The sequence below is a fragment of the Acartia tonsa genome, chromosome 2, assembly GCF_053477335.1.
Source record: "Acartia tonsa isolate MP-2025a chromosome 2, ASM5347733v1, whole genome shotgun sequence".
In the NCBI taxonomy this organism is placed as follows: Eukaryota; Metazoa; Arthropoda; class Copepoda; order Calanoida; family Acartiidae; genus Acartia; species Acartia tonsa.
The window spans coordinates 28,356,472-28,372,664 of record NC_137261.1 but is presented as its reverse complement, the minus strand read 5'-3'; the positions used below and the strand labels follow the sequence as shown (position 1 = coordinate 28,372,664).

The 16,193-nt window shown below is 32.5% G+C and overlaps 1 protein-coding gene across 1 annotated transcript; it reads left to right on the top strand.

Annotated features, from left to right (window-relative positions):
- The first annotated feature begins 5,978 nt into the window (after nt 1–5,978).
- On the top strand, nt 5,979–7,795 carry LOC145308777 (uncharacterized). Its single transcript, XM_080150293.1, has one exon. It carries the CDS (start codon nt 6,189–6,191, stop codon nt 7,284–7,286), a length of 1,098 nt encoding a protein of 365 aa, XP_080006419.1. The 5' UTR covers nt 5,979–6,188; the 3' UTR covers nt 7,287–7,795.
- The last annotated feature ends 8,398 nt before the right edge of the window (nt 7,796–16,193 follow it).

The window sequence follows — 16,193 nt, the reverse complement described above, 5'->3', positions numbered from 1 at the left end:
TCTTCATTTTTTTATCCCTATATCCCTTAGGTAGATAAATATATCTCTCATGGTTTTATCCCTGTATCAGCCTCTGTATGAATGACCCATGCAAAGATCTGTAAAAGATGTGAATAACAAGATAGAAACAATCTTTCCTTTGGGAATACAGCGAAGATATACTACCATTAAATCCTGTGCGTCACTTCATTATCTCGTATGTTAACTCTACCCTAGATTTGAATGAAGATACTATAATATAATGTTAACCCGCGACCGTGGGTCAACACGTAGCGCATCCACTCGTCGTCGGGAAGGTGATAGGTTAGGCCACCGCATCATAACAAAAGACGGTAAAAATAGTTCCTACTGCTGCTATGTCAAATTCGCGACATACATAGTTCATCACTGCTTAAAAATCATAGAATGTAGTTTTAAGCTTCGTTTCTTTTAATATTGTCATTTTTGTTTCTATCATATATTTTCCTTTTGTAACCATCGGCAAACATCTTTATTTTTCCCTTATTTTTTCTCTCTCCCTCTCTCTCTCTCTCTCTCTCTCTCTCTCTCTCTCTCTCTCTCTCTCTCTCTCTCTCTCTCTCTCTCTCTCTCTCTCTCTCTCTTTATCAAGATGGGTATAACACTGAATGAAAGCCTTAATATTGATTATTTACAGGAAAAAAGGAATAGACAAACAAAAAAAAATGTTCATCTACCCCAGATTCCCCCCCCCCCCCCCAAAAAAATGATTTTTTTCTTAAATTTTTAGAAGTTTGATTTATCATTTTCTGAATAATTTATAAATAAACAAACATAAGCGAATGAATGATAAAAAAATTACCAGGCTTAATCTAACTGCCATTAACTTATCCATTGTTCCCTGGGATACCCCTATTCATTGATTTTAGTGTCAGCTACCGAAGAAGATCATCTCTGTGATGTCAACAAAGATCCAAATCTTTGAGTGCTCTGTTCTACTTTGGGGAAAGATTCAAATCATGTTTTTCATCTCATTGATGAAGGGAAATGATGACATCATCAGTAAAGGCGAAGATCAATAAGCAGACGAAAGGAAAAACGAACAAAATTTGAGATACAGTAGCAATATTATGATTAATTAATGAAACTACAAATATAAATATAATTCCATTACTTGCTTCATTGTGTTTTATCGTATAATGAATCTGAAATGTATAATGTATGAAATGAAGTGATTCTACTTTATGTAGATATGCAATTTCAACAACAGTTTGTGTCGATTTTTTGGTTTAAAAAAAAGATCATAGCTAACATAATATCGAAATACAATTATCAGAAAAAGTTTAAGTCCATATTTGCGTTTACGATATATCATTAAATAAAAGTGTTCAATGTCGCATCGAAACCGATTAATACCCTCTGAATAAGAGCCGGCTCTCGGCTATACTGAAAAATTATTATAACATCGTATTAAGGACAATTTTTCACAAATATTAAAATAAAAATCATAAAATTGATACCAGTTTTGATAGCCTGGACCCTCGGGGCTAAAAATATGGTTTTAATCTTATAATTTAATATTGTAATATTCACGGAAAGCTGTCTATGATTTGATGCGATAAAAAACTTTAATGTTATTATGAATGCTACTGCCAGCTGTGTGGCTGTTAGCAGATTTAAAAGTTATGCATGACCTTACTGTGTATATAAGTGTTCAATTGCTGTAATTTTCTCATCTGCTTTTATAGATAAATGTCAAAACTTTAAGTTTATTCATTTTACCTATATTTCTCTATAACTAAAGACTAAGAAAACAACATATTTATGCCATTAAATATTATTATATAAATATCCGAAACTTAACCTAACCTGAAGTTACATAAAGTAAACTTTTTATTTGTTTATTACTTAGGAAAAGGGGCGGAGATTTCTTCCTTAAATTTCCACTTTATCAAAGGAAATTGCATATTTATGACATTTAAAGTCGATTTCAATTTTACAAAAATAAAAGGAAAAAAATTAGAGGGAGGGGTTATTTATTTGTGAGAGCGATTTTTTCTTGGAATAGTACCCTTTTCCAAAAAAAAGTTATAAATATTTCCAGTGCCTATAAGAAGCCACAATGTAATGGATTCATATTGGTTCGGTGTTTATCAGAGATCCCTCAGTACAGACAAACAAACACACTGACAGACATCCTGTTACTTTTAAGTTTTAAATAGGGATAACACTGCAGGACTTCACATGGCCAGCTGCTTAATGCTATCTTAAAAAATGAAACCGAGGAAATATGCATAGATAATATTTCTTTCCATGTATGTAAACATCTGCTGTTATCTAAATCAAAAATAAATAATACATTTTTTTTTACACATATTAATATTTCAAAACTAAAATTAGATTATAATGATAAGGAATTGCATTGGCATTCAAAATAATAAATATTATCGACATACTATGTAGAGGGACAAAGTCACTCAAAAATCAGCCACGTGACGTTATAAAAATGAGGAAGATGAGAGAAGAAGTGGAAAGAAAACCCCTAATGAAGAGATGGATAATCTCTCATTTTTATTACGTCACATGGCTATTTTTGAGTGACTTTGTCCCCCTACCATACTATTTTCTGATATTTAATTCGACATCAGGATCAAATTAAATTGAATTTCATGATCTTGGGCGTGCAGTGCAGTTGGGGGTGTCAACACCCACCTAAAAAAAAAAAATTTTATTAAATATCTTCCCTTTTATTTTCCTATAAAGTCTTACATCCTCTCTGGCAAATTTCTATGCACGTCACTGCTTATGTTAAAAAAAAGAATGACACAAAATACTGAAAGGGCATTTAGGACTCCTAGGAAAAGGATTGGAATTTGTCTTTCTTTGATCTATCAATAAACCCTTGATTTTCTATCCAACAATCGATTTATTATTACTTGGATGTTGCACCGAATTTTCATGTACTCTAATAAAGTGATGCTTGAAGCTGGCCAAAATAATATAATCCTTCACCTCCTTCTATATCAACGAACTGCCCAATAAAGGAGGTCCATGTTAGCAACCTAAATTGATGAAAAATTTTTCCCTGTCAATATATCCACGTATATATGATATCCATTTATTAACAAAAGTCTATGAAGGAAATGAATGAAAAACAAAACAAAAAAATATGAAAAAAACAGGAAATGATTTCATCCGCCTTAAAAATCAAAAAGCATATAAACATTAATTTGTCTCTTTGTCCTGACTGGTAGACCAAGACGAATCTTCACTAGAAAGCTCTGGTTAATCAGTTCTTTTAGAGATACTAACTTTCAAATATTAAATCTTTTTTACAATATACTTTAAAAATCAAGGGGCTTTTAAGGGTGAGGGAGTAGTCGACCCCAGTCCCCACTTTTTTTAGTTTTAAAGGAATTTTTTTTCTTTCTCTTAAAAGAGTGGTGGTCCCTATAAGAAACTAGTTATAAACATTCCCATGACCAATGAGAAGCTACATTGTAATGGAGAACCATATCTGTTTTGCGGTTAGCAAGATTCTTCGGTACAGACAGACACACACAGACATCTTGTTACTTTAGTACATAGATAAATATTTAATAATTTTTTTTTTATCCAAATTGACCAATAAATGCTTTTATTGTAAACAATAGAATATATTTTAAGCTGCGCTACTTATTAATATTCTCATTCTACGTTCCATCCCATTTTATTAATTTTGTGGGAGGGAGGGGGCGGATTTACACCCCTTATTGTCTCTAAATTTAGCGGAATCTTTACACTTTCTGATTTATTCCCTTGAAGGTAAAGTCCAATATTTTGTTTATTTCAAAAAAGAGAATTTTTGTTTTTTATTTTAGGTTTTTTCTTGAAATAAAAAAAAATATTATATTTTTTCTCATAACTTTTTTATTCAACTCCGATTGGTTGTACAAGCCCATTGTGTAAAAACCTAAATTTTACCTAAATTCTATTTTCTGACGTGGTAATTTTGTTTATAACAATTAGGGGTGTTCTTATTGTCCATTGTCTTATCATATACCTTAAGATTCATAAGTTAAATGGTAGCTGCACTAATAAATATAAATAAAAAGGTTCCTCTTATTCAAATGAATATTATTTATTTTATCACCTAGTAAGAATTTAATTATATATTTAATCAATATTTTTAATCCCTTGATGCTGCGCTACTTATGGATATATTTTTTAATCCCTTATCAATTCTAAATTATAGGTTTTTATTTTTTCCATTAATTATTGAGAAAAACGATTCTCTAAATTTGGTATATTCATTTCTGGTGGCTTTGCCCCTAGTATCTAGGGGATCTCTATTCGAAGTAAGAGGGAGGGAGCAGACAAATAGACTAAAACCATACATAGACTTTGTTTAAGGGATAAAATACCAAAACAAACATCTCAGAGGTTATGCGAAACTTCACAAAAAATGGAGAACCCATACAAATATGTATATTCTATATATTTCTTGATCCTTAAATAGCAGAGGGTAAAATGGAAGTTAGAAAGATAGATACATATATTTCTTCAAATTTTAATTGAAAAATATATAACAGATGGATAGAAAGATAATTAGATAGCTAGATACATATTTCTTCAAAATTCAATTTAGATAGATAGCTATAAAGCAGATGTATAGTAAAAGAAAGATAGATAGATAGCTTTTGAGACATATGGATATATACTTCTTCAAATTTCGCTATTTTCATTTCCTTTCAGAAGTCAATAACAATAAGCCCCCCCCCCCCCCCCCCTCCCCAATAAACACGCGTCTTGCACTGGGAGACCTTTTAATTCCCACCCCCTTTCTCCTGCACCCCCCCCCCTAACGCGACATAAGCTTATATGAAATCATGTATACAATATACATAGGGTAGGTACATAGGGTAGGTTCATGTATTCGAAAGAAAAAATAAATCAACAACATTTTCATTTTTTTTATCGGATGTCCAAACATCAATACATCCAAATAGGTTAGGGAAACTGGCTAACTAAATTCATAGTATGGCTTCGAAACCGATTAATATTTTCTGGATTAAAGCCATACTGAAAATTCATGTATAGCATCGTATTACAGTCAACTTTCCACGAATATTAAACTAAAAATGATAATATTAATATCAGTTTTGTTAGCCTGGGCTTTCAGCCCCTCGGGGCTAACAAATTATTCCATTTTGATATCAGCGGACAGCTGTCTATAATATGAAGCTGTAAATGACTTTTACATTAACTGTAATTTATTGATTTTCAAAAAGTAAAAACTGTTATATTTATTGCTACGCTACGAATATACATAAATTTTCTTGTTGCTAATTCCCAAGTGTGTAAAAAGAAAAAAAATAGAAAAATAGAAACCTCTTTTTATAAAAATTCCTCAAACCTTTTTCTCCCATAATACTTTTTTTATTCCCTTGTGGATTGAATTTTTATCTGCAAAGTATTTGTTCAATTAAGATTTTAAAGCTACCTAAAACAGAATCTTATTATGTTTGTGACTAAAGAAAAATTAATTTTCATTTTCAGAAAAAAAGTACCTCTCTTAGATCTGTAAAGTTATATGTAATGTGTTCATGTTACTTAGGATGTACCTTTCACGTCACCCCCCCCCCCCCCCCTCCACCTTTCACGTCACCCGATACTTTGCATGATTTCCCCCATAATTAAGCCCCCATTCCCTTTATGTCACTTGTGAATCTTCCCCTTAAATCCCCCCAAGCACTACCCTTCATAATTAAAGTAACCGGCTGCCTTTTGCTCTCCCCTTTTTTGTCATCCTTTATACCCCAAATTTCTCACTCCTCCTCCTGTTTACTCACCCCTCTCTGTGCTCTGAGATTTGATAGATGGAGCGCAAATCCCCCCACCCTATCCCCTATTTCAACTCCGTGTTTTCGCTACACCGGATGAACCGAGCCCCTCTCCCTTTCACCCCCCTCCCCGCTCCGCAGGTAAAGCTCACCTTTACTCCAAAGAAAGATTATTCTTTCAATCCGTCCGTCAGTTTTCTCATGTTCATTGTGTCAGAAACACCTACAGACAATCTGTTCTTTGATTTACATTGATTAGAGATTATATTAACAGAAATTCATTTCTTTGAAGTTTGATAAAGTGAATTTAATAATTGAAGATACTATTTTTAAAAACAATAAAAGTGATGATCCCATGATCAATGAACGAGTTATTAAAGTTCCAGGACTCAAACCTAGTACCTCACAATGTTAAAACATTGTCACACATTGACCCGCGGCCAGAATTCGCCAGGCAGCGGCCGTTTAAGTGCGGTAAATTCACCGCAGATCCACAATGCCATGTCTGCTAGTCTGTCCAGCCTAGAGTGTTCTCAGAGTAGCGGCAGCGAAGTGTCGTTTGACGCAAGTTTTGCCTCCACCAGTAGTGCGGGTAGCACAGGACTCGGCGGTGTGTCACCGCTACCCCGCCACAGAGCTGCCAAGATGGCGGTGAACAGCGAAATGTCGCGGAATTCCTCCGCCTGTAGCAGCTCCAATGAACCATCCAGTTTTCTTTCAACCTCATCCGCAAGTCCCAGTGGCCGCAGTGGGCCTAACGGCCGCGTGTCCATTAAGATCTTTGCCTCCTGTTTGCGACCAGATATAGAATACAAAACTCTGTGTGTGTCGCAAGCCACACGGGCTCGGGAAGTCATATGGCAGCTGCTATCCAAGTTTAAGATGAAGCACCGCGACCCAAAACTGTTCTACCTAACCATGGACGTTGTCATCAACAAAAACGGCGGCCCCGTCAGCCGCACCCTGGTGCTTGACGAAGATTCGCGGCCGGCCGAGCTGTCGCTGTGCAATCCCTGGGGCGAGTGCCGCTTCACCCTGCAGATGAAGAAAGGCGGCTTGGTCCGTATCCACGACAGTGTTCTTTGTGCTGATAGTCAATATAAAAGCCTTTTAATTTCTGAAGAGACAACAGTTGAGGATGTTATTAGAATTTTATTACACTGCTATAATCTAGAAACTTTTCCGGTTCATAAATTTTGTGTATATGAGGCTTGCAGTACCCAATCTTATGAGCGTAAGCTCAACTATGAAGACCGTCCTTTGGCCGTTCAGGACAGCTGGCTTGATCCTGAACAATTTCGACTGGTGATCCGGCGGGCGCCGACACTTATGGCACCGGTCAAGCCGCCGACAGTTCCACGGGGAAGCATGCACCAAGTGGGCCTACCTAATGTACCTGTACACAGTCATGCCCTGACAGATATGGGCGCAAGGGCCATCCAAGCCAGCCTCGTAGAGCGGTACTCTAAATTCTGTCAGAAATATGAAAGTTATTTCTATGTTTGATTATAGAGTAGCTTTGCTATTAAAAAAAATACTATATCAAATGGTGATACTAAAAAGTCTTGAAATGAAAATACTCAAAAACACACATAATCACATGATTAATAGTGAAAAAAAAACATCATGAAGAACATTAAAAACTTACAGAGAGTAAAAATCTTACATGTGACATTGAATTTTTATGCAGTGTCAAAAAAGGCACCCCACATCTACCGAGAAATGGAGAGTTATTGAAAAGGGGGGAAATCTGATGCTTTTTTCGTGACCCTAGGATTTTTATCACCAGCCCCCCAGAACACTTTACGAGGAAAAGTTCAAGAACTTGATGAAAAAGAATAAATCTGTGAAAATTAAACAAAAAATCCACGGAAGAAATTTGGATTGAAAATTCTAGTCTACTGCTCCCAAAGAAATTTAAAAAGCTTTAATTTATTGTCTGTTATAATTATTTCTAAATTAAATTAAAATTATTTTAAGTTTATTGAAATTGTGCATTTTTGAAAAAATAAAAAGATGAAATGATTTTTTTGTATTTATTTCTTATATATTATTTTTGTGTTTTGATAGATAATATTTTTAAATGCGAAGCTTTTCTATAATTAAGATCTTTACGTCTGTACGTAACGGATAGCTATTATAGTTAATTTAGACATGCTAGAATTGTTCTATGGATCCAAATGTAGCCTAACGATTCCTATAAGTTATATATAAAAGCGAAACAACTCTATAATCTTTACCAGAAAGTCGATTCAAGGCATGCTGGCACAGTTTATAAGATATAATTATCATATTCGTTGGATATTTTTTTACAATGATTCATAGGACAACAAGTTACAGCATTTTAAGCAAACAATCTCTATAATCAAGGCCTAAGAAATGTGAGCATGTCCATAATGTTCGATTGTCTTACCGTCTCTTTTTAGAGCTTCTAGAGCATAGAATACAAAAGCTAACAATGTTTTTGATTAAACATTGACAGTAAAGTATGACACAGCATAAAATAGACATGACTTTATGTTGGGAAATTGTTTAGACCCATGGTTTATAAACCCAGTAAATTTATTTTCAAGAAAATAAAATGATAAAATTTGTAAAGAGGTTGCGTGAATAATTCATTAGAAAAATATATTGTCATAAATTATTGGTAGCAACGTTATTTTAAGGGAAACTACTTTATAGCTGACTTGGTCCGCCTGTCTGTCTTTATGAAGTTTATATATATGTTATTTTTCTCTCTACTACTGAAGATTCTCCAATTTTTGCTGGAAAAAAATATTTTTTTTTAAGGTAAAGGAAATTTTACTATGTTAGACCCCATTTAAAAATAGTAGGAAGCTATATGCATGTCTGTCTACCGATATCTCATAAAGGACTGTACTTATCATTACACAACTTTCAGGGAAGCTTTACCTTGTTCGAACAAAGGTTTTTCGCACTTTCACCGTTTAAGAACTATTGATCTTATAGATACAAACCTGAAACATAAAAAGAATTATGAAAAGAAATCTATAGGAATAAGAAGAGGTTTTAAGAAATACAATGTATTTCATAATGATTCTATTTAGTTAGAATAACATTTTGATACAATACAATTTAAACTTTCAAAGATTTTTTTCTCTGTCTACATTTACAATTGACGTCTGATCTCTTATATGGGAGATTGTTGTCCTTGTTATGAATAATGTTAATTTTGTCAAAATTACATAGTTTACAGAAATCCTTATAATAAAGTAACAGGATCTCTGTCTGTCTGTCAGTTCTGAATGATCTCGCCTTTTACAGGATAGCTTCTCATAGGTTCTCAGAAGGGTTATATCTATTTCGGGGGAGGGTACCCCCATCCTCCGAAGAGAAATGGCCCTTAGAAAAGAGGCCTCTAGGGGCGTATCCGTTAGTCTAAATATAAAGAGCTAATTATAAGTAGCTAAAGGAAGCTAATCTAAATAATACAATTCTATATTCTTTACAGTTGCTAGGTTTCGTGAGTTTTATATTCATTATATTTTTTATAGGCCAGTAAATTGTTGAAAAACCTATCTACCACTATTTCTATCTACTAGCAGTGCCCCTAGCATTAAAACATAGCCTAAAACCTTTAAGGCCCCTCAGGTTAACAAATCTGGTTTAATATTTAAATGTTTCCTTTTACTATCCGCGGAAAACTGTCTATAACAAGATGTATAACTATTATTGGCGCGAGTCTTGCTCAAATATCAACATATCTGAGTTTTTATCTTTTAAGCTATATCAAAATTTACATCCGTATAACAGCACGTTTAACAAGATTAACAATACTGTCATTTTCGTGTCCTGAAAGATCTAGGAAACGGCAATTTGAATGAAAACAGACACACGCACGCAGACATTCCTATCAAATCTTTGAGTATTTTTACAGTGAGGCAAATATTATGAAACATTGTGTGTTCACAGAGATTTGACAGCGGATATTAGCCTCAAGGTGAGGAGGGGGGGGGGGAGGTGGATTGTGTACACCCTACACACCTCCCTGTTAGAATTATAATACAGTATAAAAAAGGAAAAGAACATTAAATTGTAATACAGTGTAAAAAGAAAGAAAAAATTAAATTGTTATACAGTTTAACAAGAAAAATAACATTAAATTGTAATACAGTATAAAAAGGAAAAGAACAATAAACTGTAATACAGTATAAAAAGAAAAAGAAAATTGAACTGTAATACAGTATAACAAGGAAAAGAACATTAAACTTTGATTTATAAATGGCATGTATGATATTATGGTACCTGCGACCGTGGCTTAGCACGTAGCGTATCAGCTTAGGTGATAGGTTCAATTTTCGACTTATCACACTACGTCTTATCTAAAGAAGTATAAATGGTTCTTATTGCTACTATGTCAGGTACGCGACATTAATAGTAGGTGGGAACCTTGGCTTAAAACAGACGCAACTCATTACAATACACTGTTAGGACTTCCATAGAATGGTCGTGAAAATAAAGAGTTGTCCGCATTAAAAAATTGATGCACTACTGTAAAATTTTTGTAGAATTAACGCACAAACAATTACTTTTGTGTAAGTTTGTAAGAACTCTATCCGATACTATCAACTTAACATCATTGACAAGAGAATGGGCGTACAGCTTATTTTTAAGGGTGGGGTAATTTCTTTTCCAGTATGGCTTCGAAACGGATGAATACCTGCCATACTGAAAAATCATGTATAGCAATAGTATTACAGACAATTTCACTAATATTAAAATGAACATCATTGAATTATTACAAAAATGGTTTAAATCTATAATTTTATTTCATTGTACGCGGAAAGCTGCTTATAATAGGATGCGATAAGAAATAATCGCTCTCTTCCCAAGTCCCTCTATTTCTACCTTTTTTAAACGAGGGCTAGAAAAGCATCGTAAAAAATTACTTATTCCATTTTTTTTTAATGGGTGGGGGGAGTTACACACAAGTCCTCCCTCTCTCAGAACCCAAATTCGACGTGGTTGATTTCGCCCATGAAAAAAAGACTTCATTGACATTGGAAATTTATGAATAAATAAAGAATGAAAACCATGGATTAAGGGATGGTACGATTTTGAAAAAACTACTAAAATTGGATACAGGGATGGGGCAGATGAAGAAAAGGTGTTGTATTATGACGAGAGCAGCTGCAATATAAATAGGATATGTCCGTATTAACTTATTTATATCCTATTACATAAAGTAGTAAGTTTTTTTTGTTTGTTCATTAAGATCTTGCTAACCACTGAATCGATTGAGCTTTACATTTAATGGTTGGTTTACATTATGCAAAAAAATACATATTTACAGACTCAAAACATTTATTTTACACCATAAAAAATCCTTCTTTTTGTAGTTTATATATAGAATCATCATTCCTTATCCCTAAATCCATGAATTAGAAAAAGTTATGTTCGATCTTCACCTTCAAAATATTTGAATGCTATCAGCTCTAAAAACACAGGGACATAGATTCAGTAATTCTGTGCTGTTATCTTATAAACACAGGGATAAGGGATGGGAAACGTAGGAAAATATTATTTCAGGCCTATTTCAAGCCTAGGCCTAATAAACCAGTTTTGGGATGGCGCAGTGGTTCGTCCCAAACGCTAATGAAAAAGCTGTGTGTGTGTGTAGATAAAGTATAGAATCAAATTCAGGTAGCTAGTTTAAAGTAAAAAACATAACTTTTTATAAACCTATATATTAATGGCTTTTGTCAAAATGAAGTTTTTTCTCTCCCAAAATTTTTTTATCTTTTACTTTGGTAATTTGAACTGTCAGAAAGCTATCGTTGGGTTTCCCTCAGACAGATTTTAGTTTGTATTATTTGCATTTTAATGATGAGTAAAAATTTTATTTGAAAATTTCATTGCTAATTAAAATTCAAAATAAATAAATAAATATGCACTTGGGTAACATTCTATCAAGTTCTTTGGATACTATAATGTAATGATATATCTGTACTGTGTTGTATTGTACATAAATTAGGGTTAAGGTGTTGTATCAATTCTGTATTAAATTTTTAAAATTCAAAATACAACATCTAATTTATAAACTACCAAATGAAAATTCGTAGCTACCTTCTTTCCAAAAAAATAATCCCGTTATTTTTGTTTTTTTCTATATGGCCCTTTTTTAATGTTTAACTCTAAGCAGATTTAATAATTAAGCTAATGTGATCTAACACCATTTATATTTATTTTTTCGTAGCAGACAAATCATTATTTTTTCTAGAGTTGTCTGCTTCTAAAATTTCCGCCAATTGGTGATTGGTTGATACAAAACAAGCCCAAATCACAGAACACTATTGGTTTAGAGCGGTAGCCAATATGAGCCGTCCGCCAGTAAGGTCATTAAATTAGGCAAATGGTAAAAGTTGCATGATCCCTTTCAAAACCAGGCCGAGACCTAATTTATGGCCAGGTTTTCTATCCCTTATCCCTGTATAAACATAATACAGTAACAATATTATATACTTGGCATTATATAGACATGCTATTTCATTGGTTTATGTCGACTATAATGCTTTGATAAGAAGTGGTCTTGGCTGGCATTTTTTCGACTTTCTTTTTTTAGATAAATGTTAGATAGATGACATTTTCGTGAACTATATGAGTTTAATAAAAAAATGGTGAATATAAGGACATTATAATAATGAGACCATTTTTTGAGAGGTTTGGTATGCAATTCACAGAGAGAACTCCAGGAAAAAAGTCGTGCTATTAAATTTGCAAATATATATACTTGTGACCCTAATTCACACCACACTGTATTTTAAACATATACATACATATATATATAGTTTATAAAATGAAGCATTAAAAAATCTAAATTAATTAAAATCACTTAATGTATGTCCCTATCCTAAATTGTGCGTTGAATATTAGATAAAAAAAAAACGACAGATAGGAATAAATATTTATACAAACAGTCATGAGGCTAAAAATCTCGGAAATGGCTGGTACGACTATGCTATTCTTTCCAGGGAAGCTGTATACATGTTTAGGTGTAGTTATATGCTATGTTCTGACCTCCAACGCCTTAACCCAGGGGCTAGGCACAAAGTAACACTAACTAGTATACAAAAAAGATGACTAACATTGCACCAACAAGAAGTAATCTATCAACTAATTCTTGCAAAAATTTCTAAGGTAAAGTTATAAATATAGCCTTAAACAACCCCAAGAACGAAAAGTTGTAAGTATAAATTATACTAAAGAAAATATTATATTTGTTTCTTAGAAAAGTAGTCCTTAATCCTGGGGCGTATCTTTGAATATTATGCATATATTTAGCAGTGATTCCACTCAAGAATTTACTGTGTCTGTCTGTCTGAATATTCTGTGTAAACCATAATTTTCTTGTTGCTGTTTAACTGTCATAGTATTTAAATATTTTTTTGTTCTCTCTTTCTCTCTCTTGCTCTCCCCTCTCTCACTCACTTTTTCCCCTCCTTCTCTCTCCTACTCCCTAACTCACTCTCTCTCTCTCTCTCTCATTTACTTATAGAAATAAGCTCGGCTAGAGGAACTGAATGATTCTTGTTAAAGAAAATTGTCGCCATTTCAATGAACATTAGTTAGGGATCCAAGGGATAAGACAATGGCCGATAAATTGATGCACATCCTCAATGATGATACACAAAATTACCGCTACTGTAGATTACAATCAGTGGTTGAAACTTTTGGACACTCAATTTAATTAACCAATATTCCTGTTTTAATAAGATATAATATGGAACCGAAGCAACTCTTTAAACTTAATGTTAAACTTGTGCTCTGGGTTTTTTAATATTTTTTATATTAGTTAACATTATTTTTTTACCATTCACAAAAACTATACAGACATCCTATTACTTGTTGGCAATAATTTGTTTTTAAATTTTCCATAGATCTTAATCTTACAGTATTTGTCAAATTATTAACTATCGTATTAAAAAATCAAATAAGCAGCAAGGACAATTGTATCCGTTTGTAGCGTAACAATAGTAAGCTATTTTAATGCCAGTAAATTAAAGTTTATATTATTGTACATTTATAGTTATTTATCGTATCGTATTATAGACAGATTTCCTCGGTTATTAAAATGAATAGTAATAAGATTAAAACGAGTTTTGTTTCCTTCGAGGGGCCAAAGGCCGAAGCTAATAAAACAGGTATTTTAATATTATGATTTTAATTGTATCATTCGTAGAAAACTGACTATAGTACGTTACGATACATGATTTTTCCGTATGACTGAAATAACAATTTCTAATTATAATTGCTGCCGAGCCTAAAATATCCAATTAAGGGAATAACACCTATCCGGGACCAATGTGAAGCTTTCCTTCACAAACAAACAATATTCTTTCTATTTAATAAAATCGGATTTAATGTGGGATTTACTAAAAACGTAACTAACAGAAGGACATACTTTAATTATATAGAAGCTACTAAGATTTAATAAGTAAATATGTCTAAGATTTTTTCTAAATCCCCAATTTTTCAGATTAACATATTAATCTCATGAAGAATTTTTCTAGTATGGTTTCGAAAGCGATTCATATCCGCAGGATTAGATCCTGTTCTCTGCCATACTAAAAGATCATGTTTTTATCGTATTACAGACAATTTTCCATGAATAATAAAATAAAAATCATAAAATTAATACCAGCTTTTTAGCTCGGGACTTCGGCAGTTCAGAGATTAACAAACTGTTTCATCATATAATTTTTGATTTTAATATCCGCGGAAAGCTGTCGTATAATACGCTGCGATAAATAACTAATATAGATTTATGATCAGACAGAAATATTTCATATGAAGAAAATCAATTTGTCCCCCTTGTTAAAGAGATTAAATTAATAACGTTTTTTTAAAGGGACTTAGTAAGAAAAATAACTAAAAAAACATCCAGGGACTTTTGTGAAGCTTCAAATAAAACCAAAATACAGAAGAGCTATGTATTTGTCATCTATGAATTCCATTTTTAATTGTTTTGTTTATTGCAATATTTAACTTGTTTAATTTTAATGCAATCATAAAAAGTAAAGTAGCATCTCTATAATCTATAATGCTCGCCTTTATTTTTTCATTTGCTGAACGTCAATTAGTTCATTTCTAAATTCTCTTCGATTTATAATAATTTTAAATAACCTGTAAAACCCAAGTTTCATTATTAAATGTTATCTAAATAATTTAGATAATTAAACTTTTTTGTTTTGAATGTTTCAAGAAAAGCTGCGTTGGATATTTAAATATTTTCTTGTTTGTTCACTTATTTATCTTTTTTCAATGCAGAGACAGGGATAGGTTAATTGAAGATAAAGTTTGATTTATTTAACCCCAAAGCACTGTGTTAACATAAGATTAATTTGTAATTACTTATGTCAACAAGGACAATTAAAATATTTTGGAGTGGAGAGGGATGAAATTGAGGGGAGGAGGTAAAATTTTAAATAAATAGGTAACAATTTAATTTTAAATGTTTTATTGCACCACAATTTTTTTTAAGGTGTGGAGGGGATGAAGGTATCCTTTAATATCTAAATTTTATCTTATTTGTACTAATTCGAGGTTTTATGTCTGTCCATTCCCGATCCCGTTCAACGACCTTGCAGGGTTATCTTAAATACAATGTTTTTTTAGAATTCTTATTCTTGAGCTTTGTTCAAGGGTAAGCTAGGAATGATCTAAAAGTTTCCTTTTTTGGAGCTACATTTTCCCAGATGGCCTGATTACGGTACGGATACAATTTTACACGTTAAACTTTTGTGCTTCTATTATATCAATGTAAGACATACCATAGAAATCTTAATGCCATACATGTAGTTGATAAAAAAGCTCGATATAATTCTACCTGTTTTGATTAATTGAACACAAAACTAAAGTTTATTTGGTCTAAGCGGATAAAAAATCTAGCAGTTGTTGAGATTTCAATAAAGACATAAAAAGGCATCGCAATTCTTAAAAAGTCTTTAGAAATTATATTGCAATTGATAAAATAGCAAAATTAATTTTTAAAATTCGCACGATTTCGTATCCAAACTTTTTGTAAGTAAATCCTTTATAAAATCCGCCTACTCATAATTTTATTTGGATTTTTTAGGAAAAATGTATTTTTTCTGTTTGTATTTAATTTTATTAATACAAGGTAAAATCAAGGATCTAAAGGGATTAGACAATGACCGATAAAATCATGTACATCCCTAATGATGATACATTAAATTGCACCATTTGTAGATTAGAATTGGTGGTTTCAACTTAATGAACCAACAAGCAAAAATCAATATAAGTCTCAAAAGTTGATAAGCCAACAATTAAGAAAGCGTTATTATAAAACTTTGAGGACTACTGTAATGAACAGCCTAATGTCCCCTCCCTCCCTGATTTAAAATATCCATTATCAAAAGATCAGATCAGTTT

Bases quoted from the DNA above. Each gene is read 5' to 3' on its own strand.
- LOC145308777 (XM_080150293.1), top strand. From the start codon at position 6,189: ATGTTAAAACATTGTCACACATTGACCCGCGGCCAGAATTCGCCAGGC.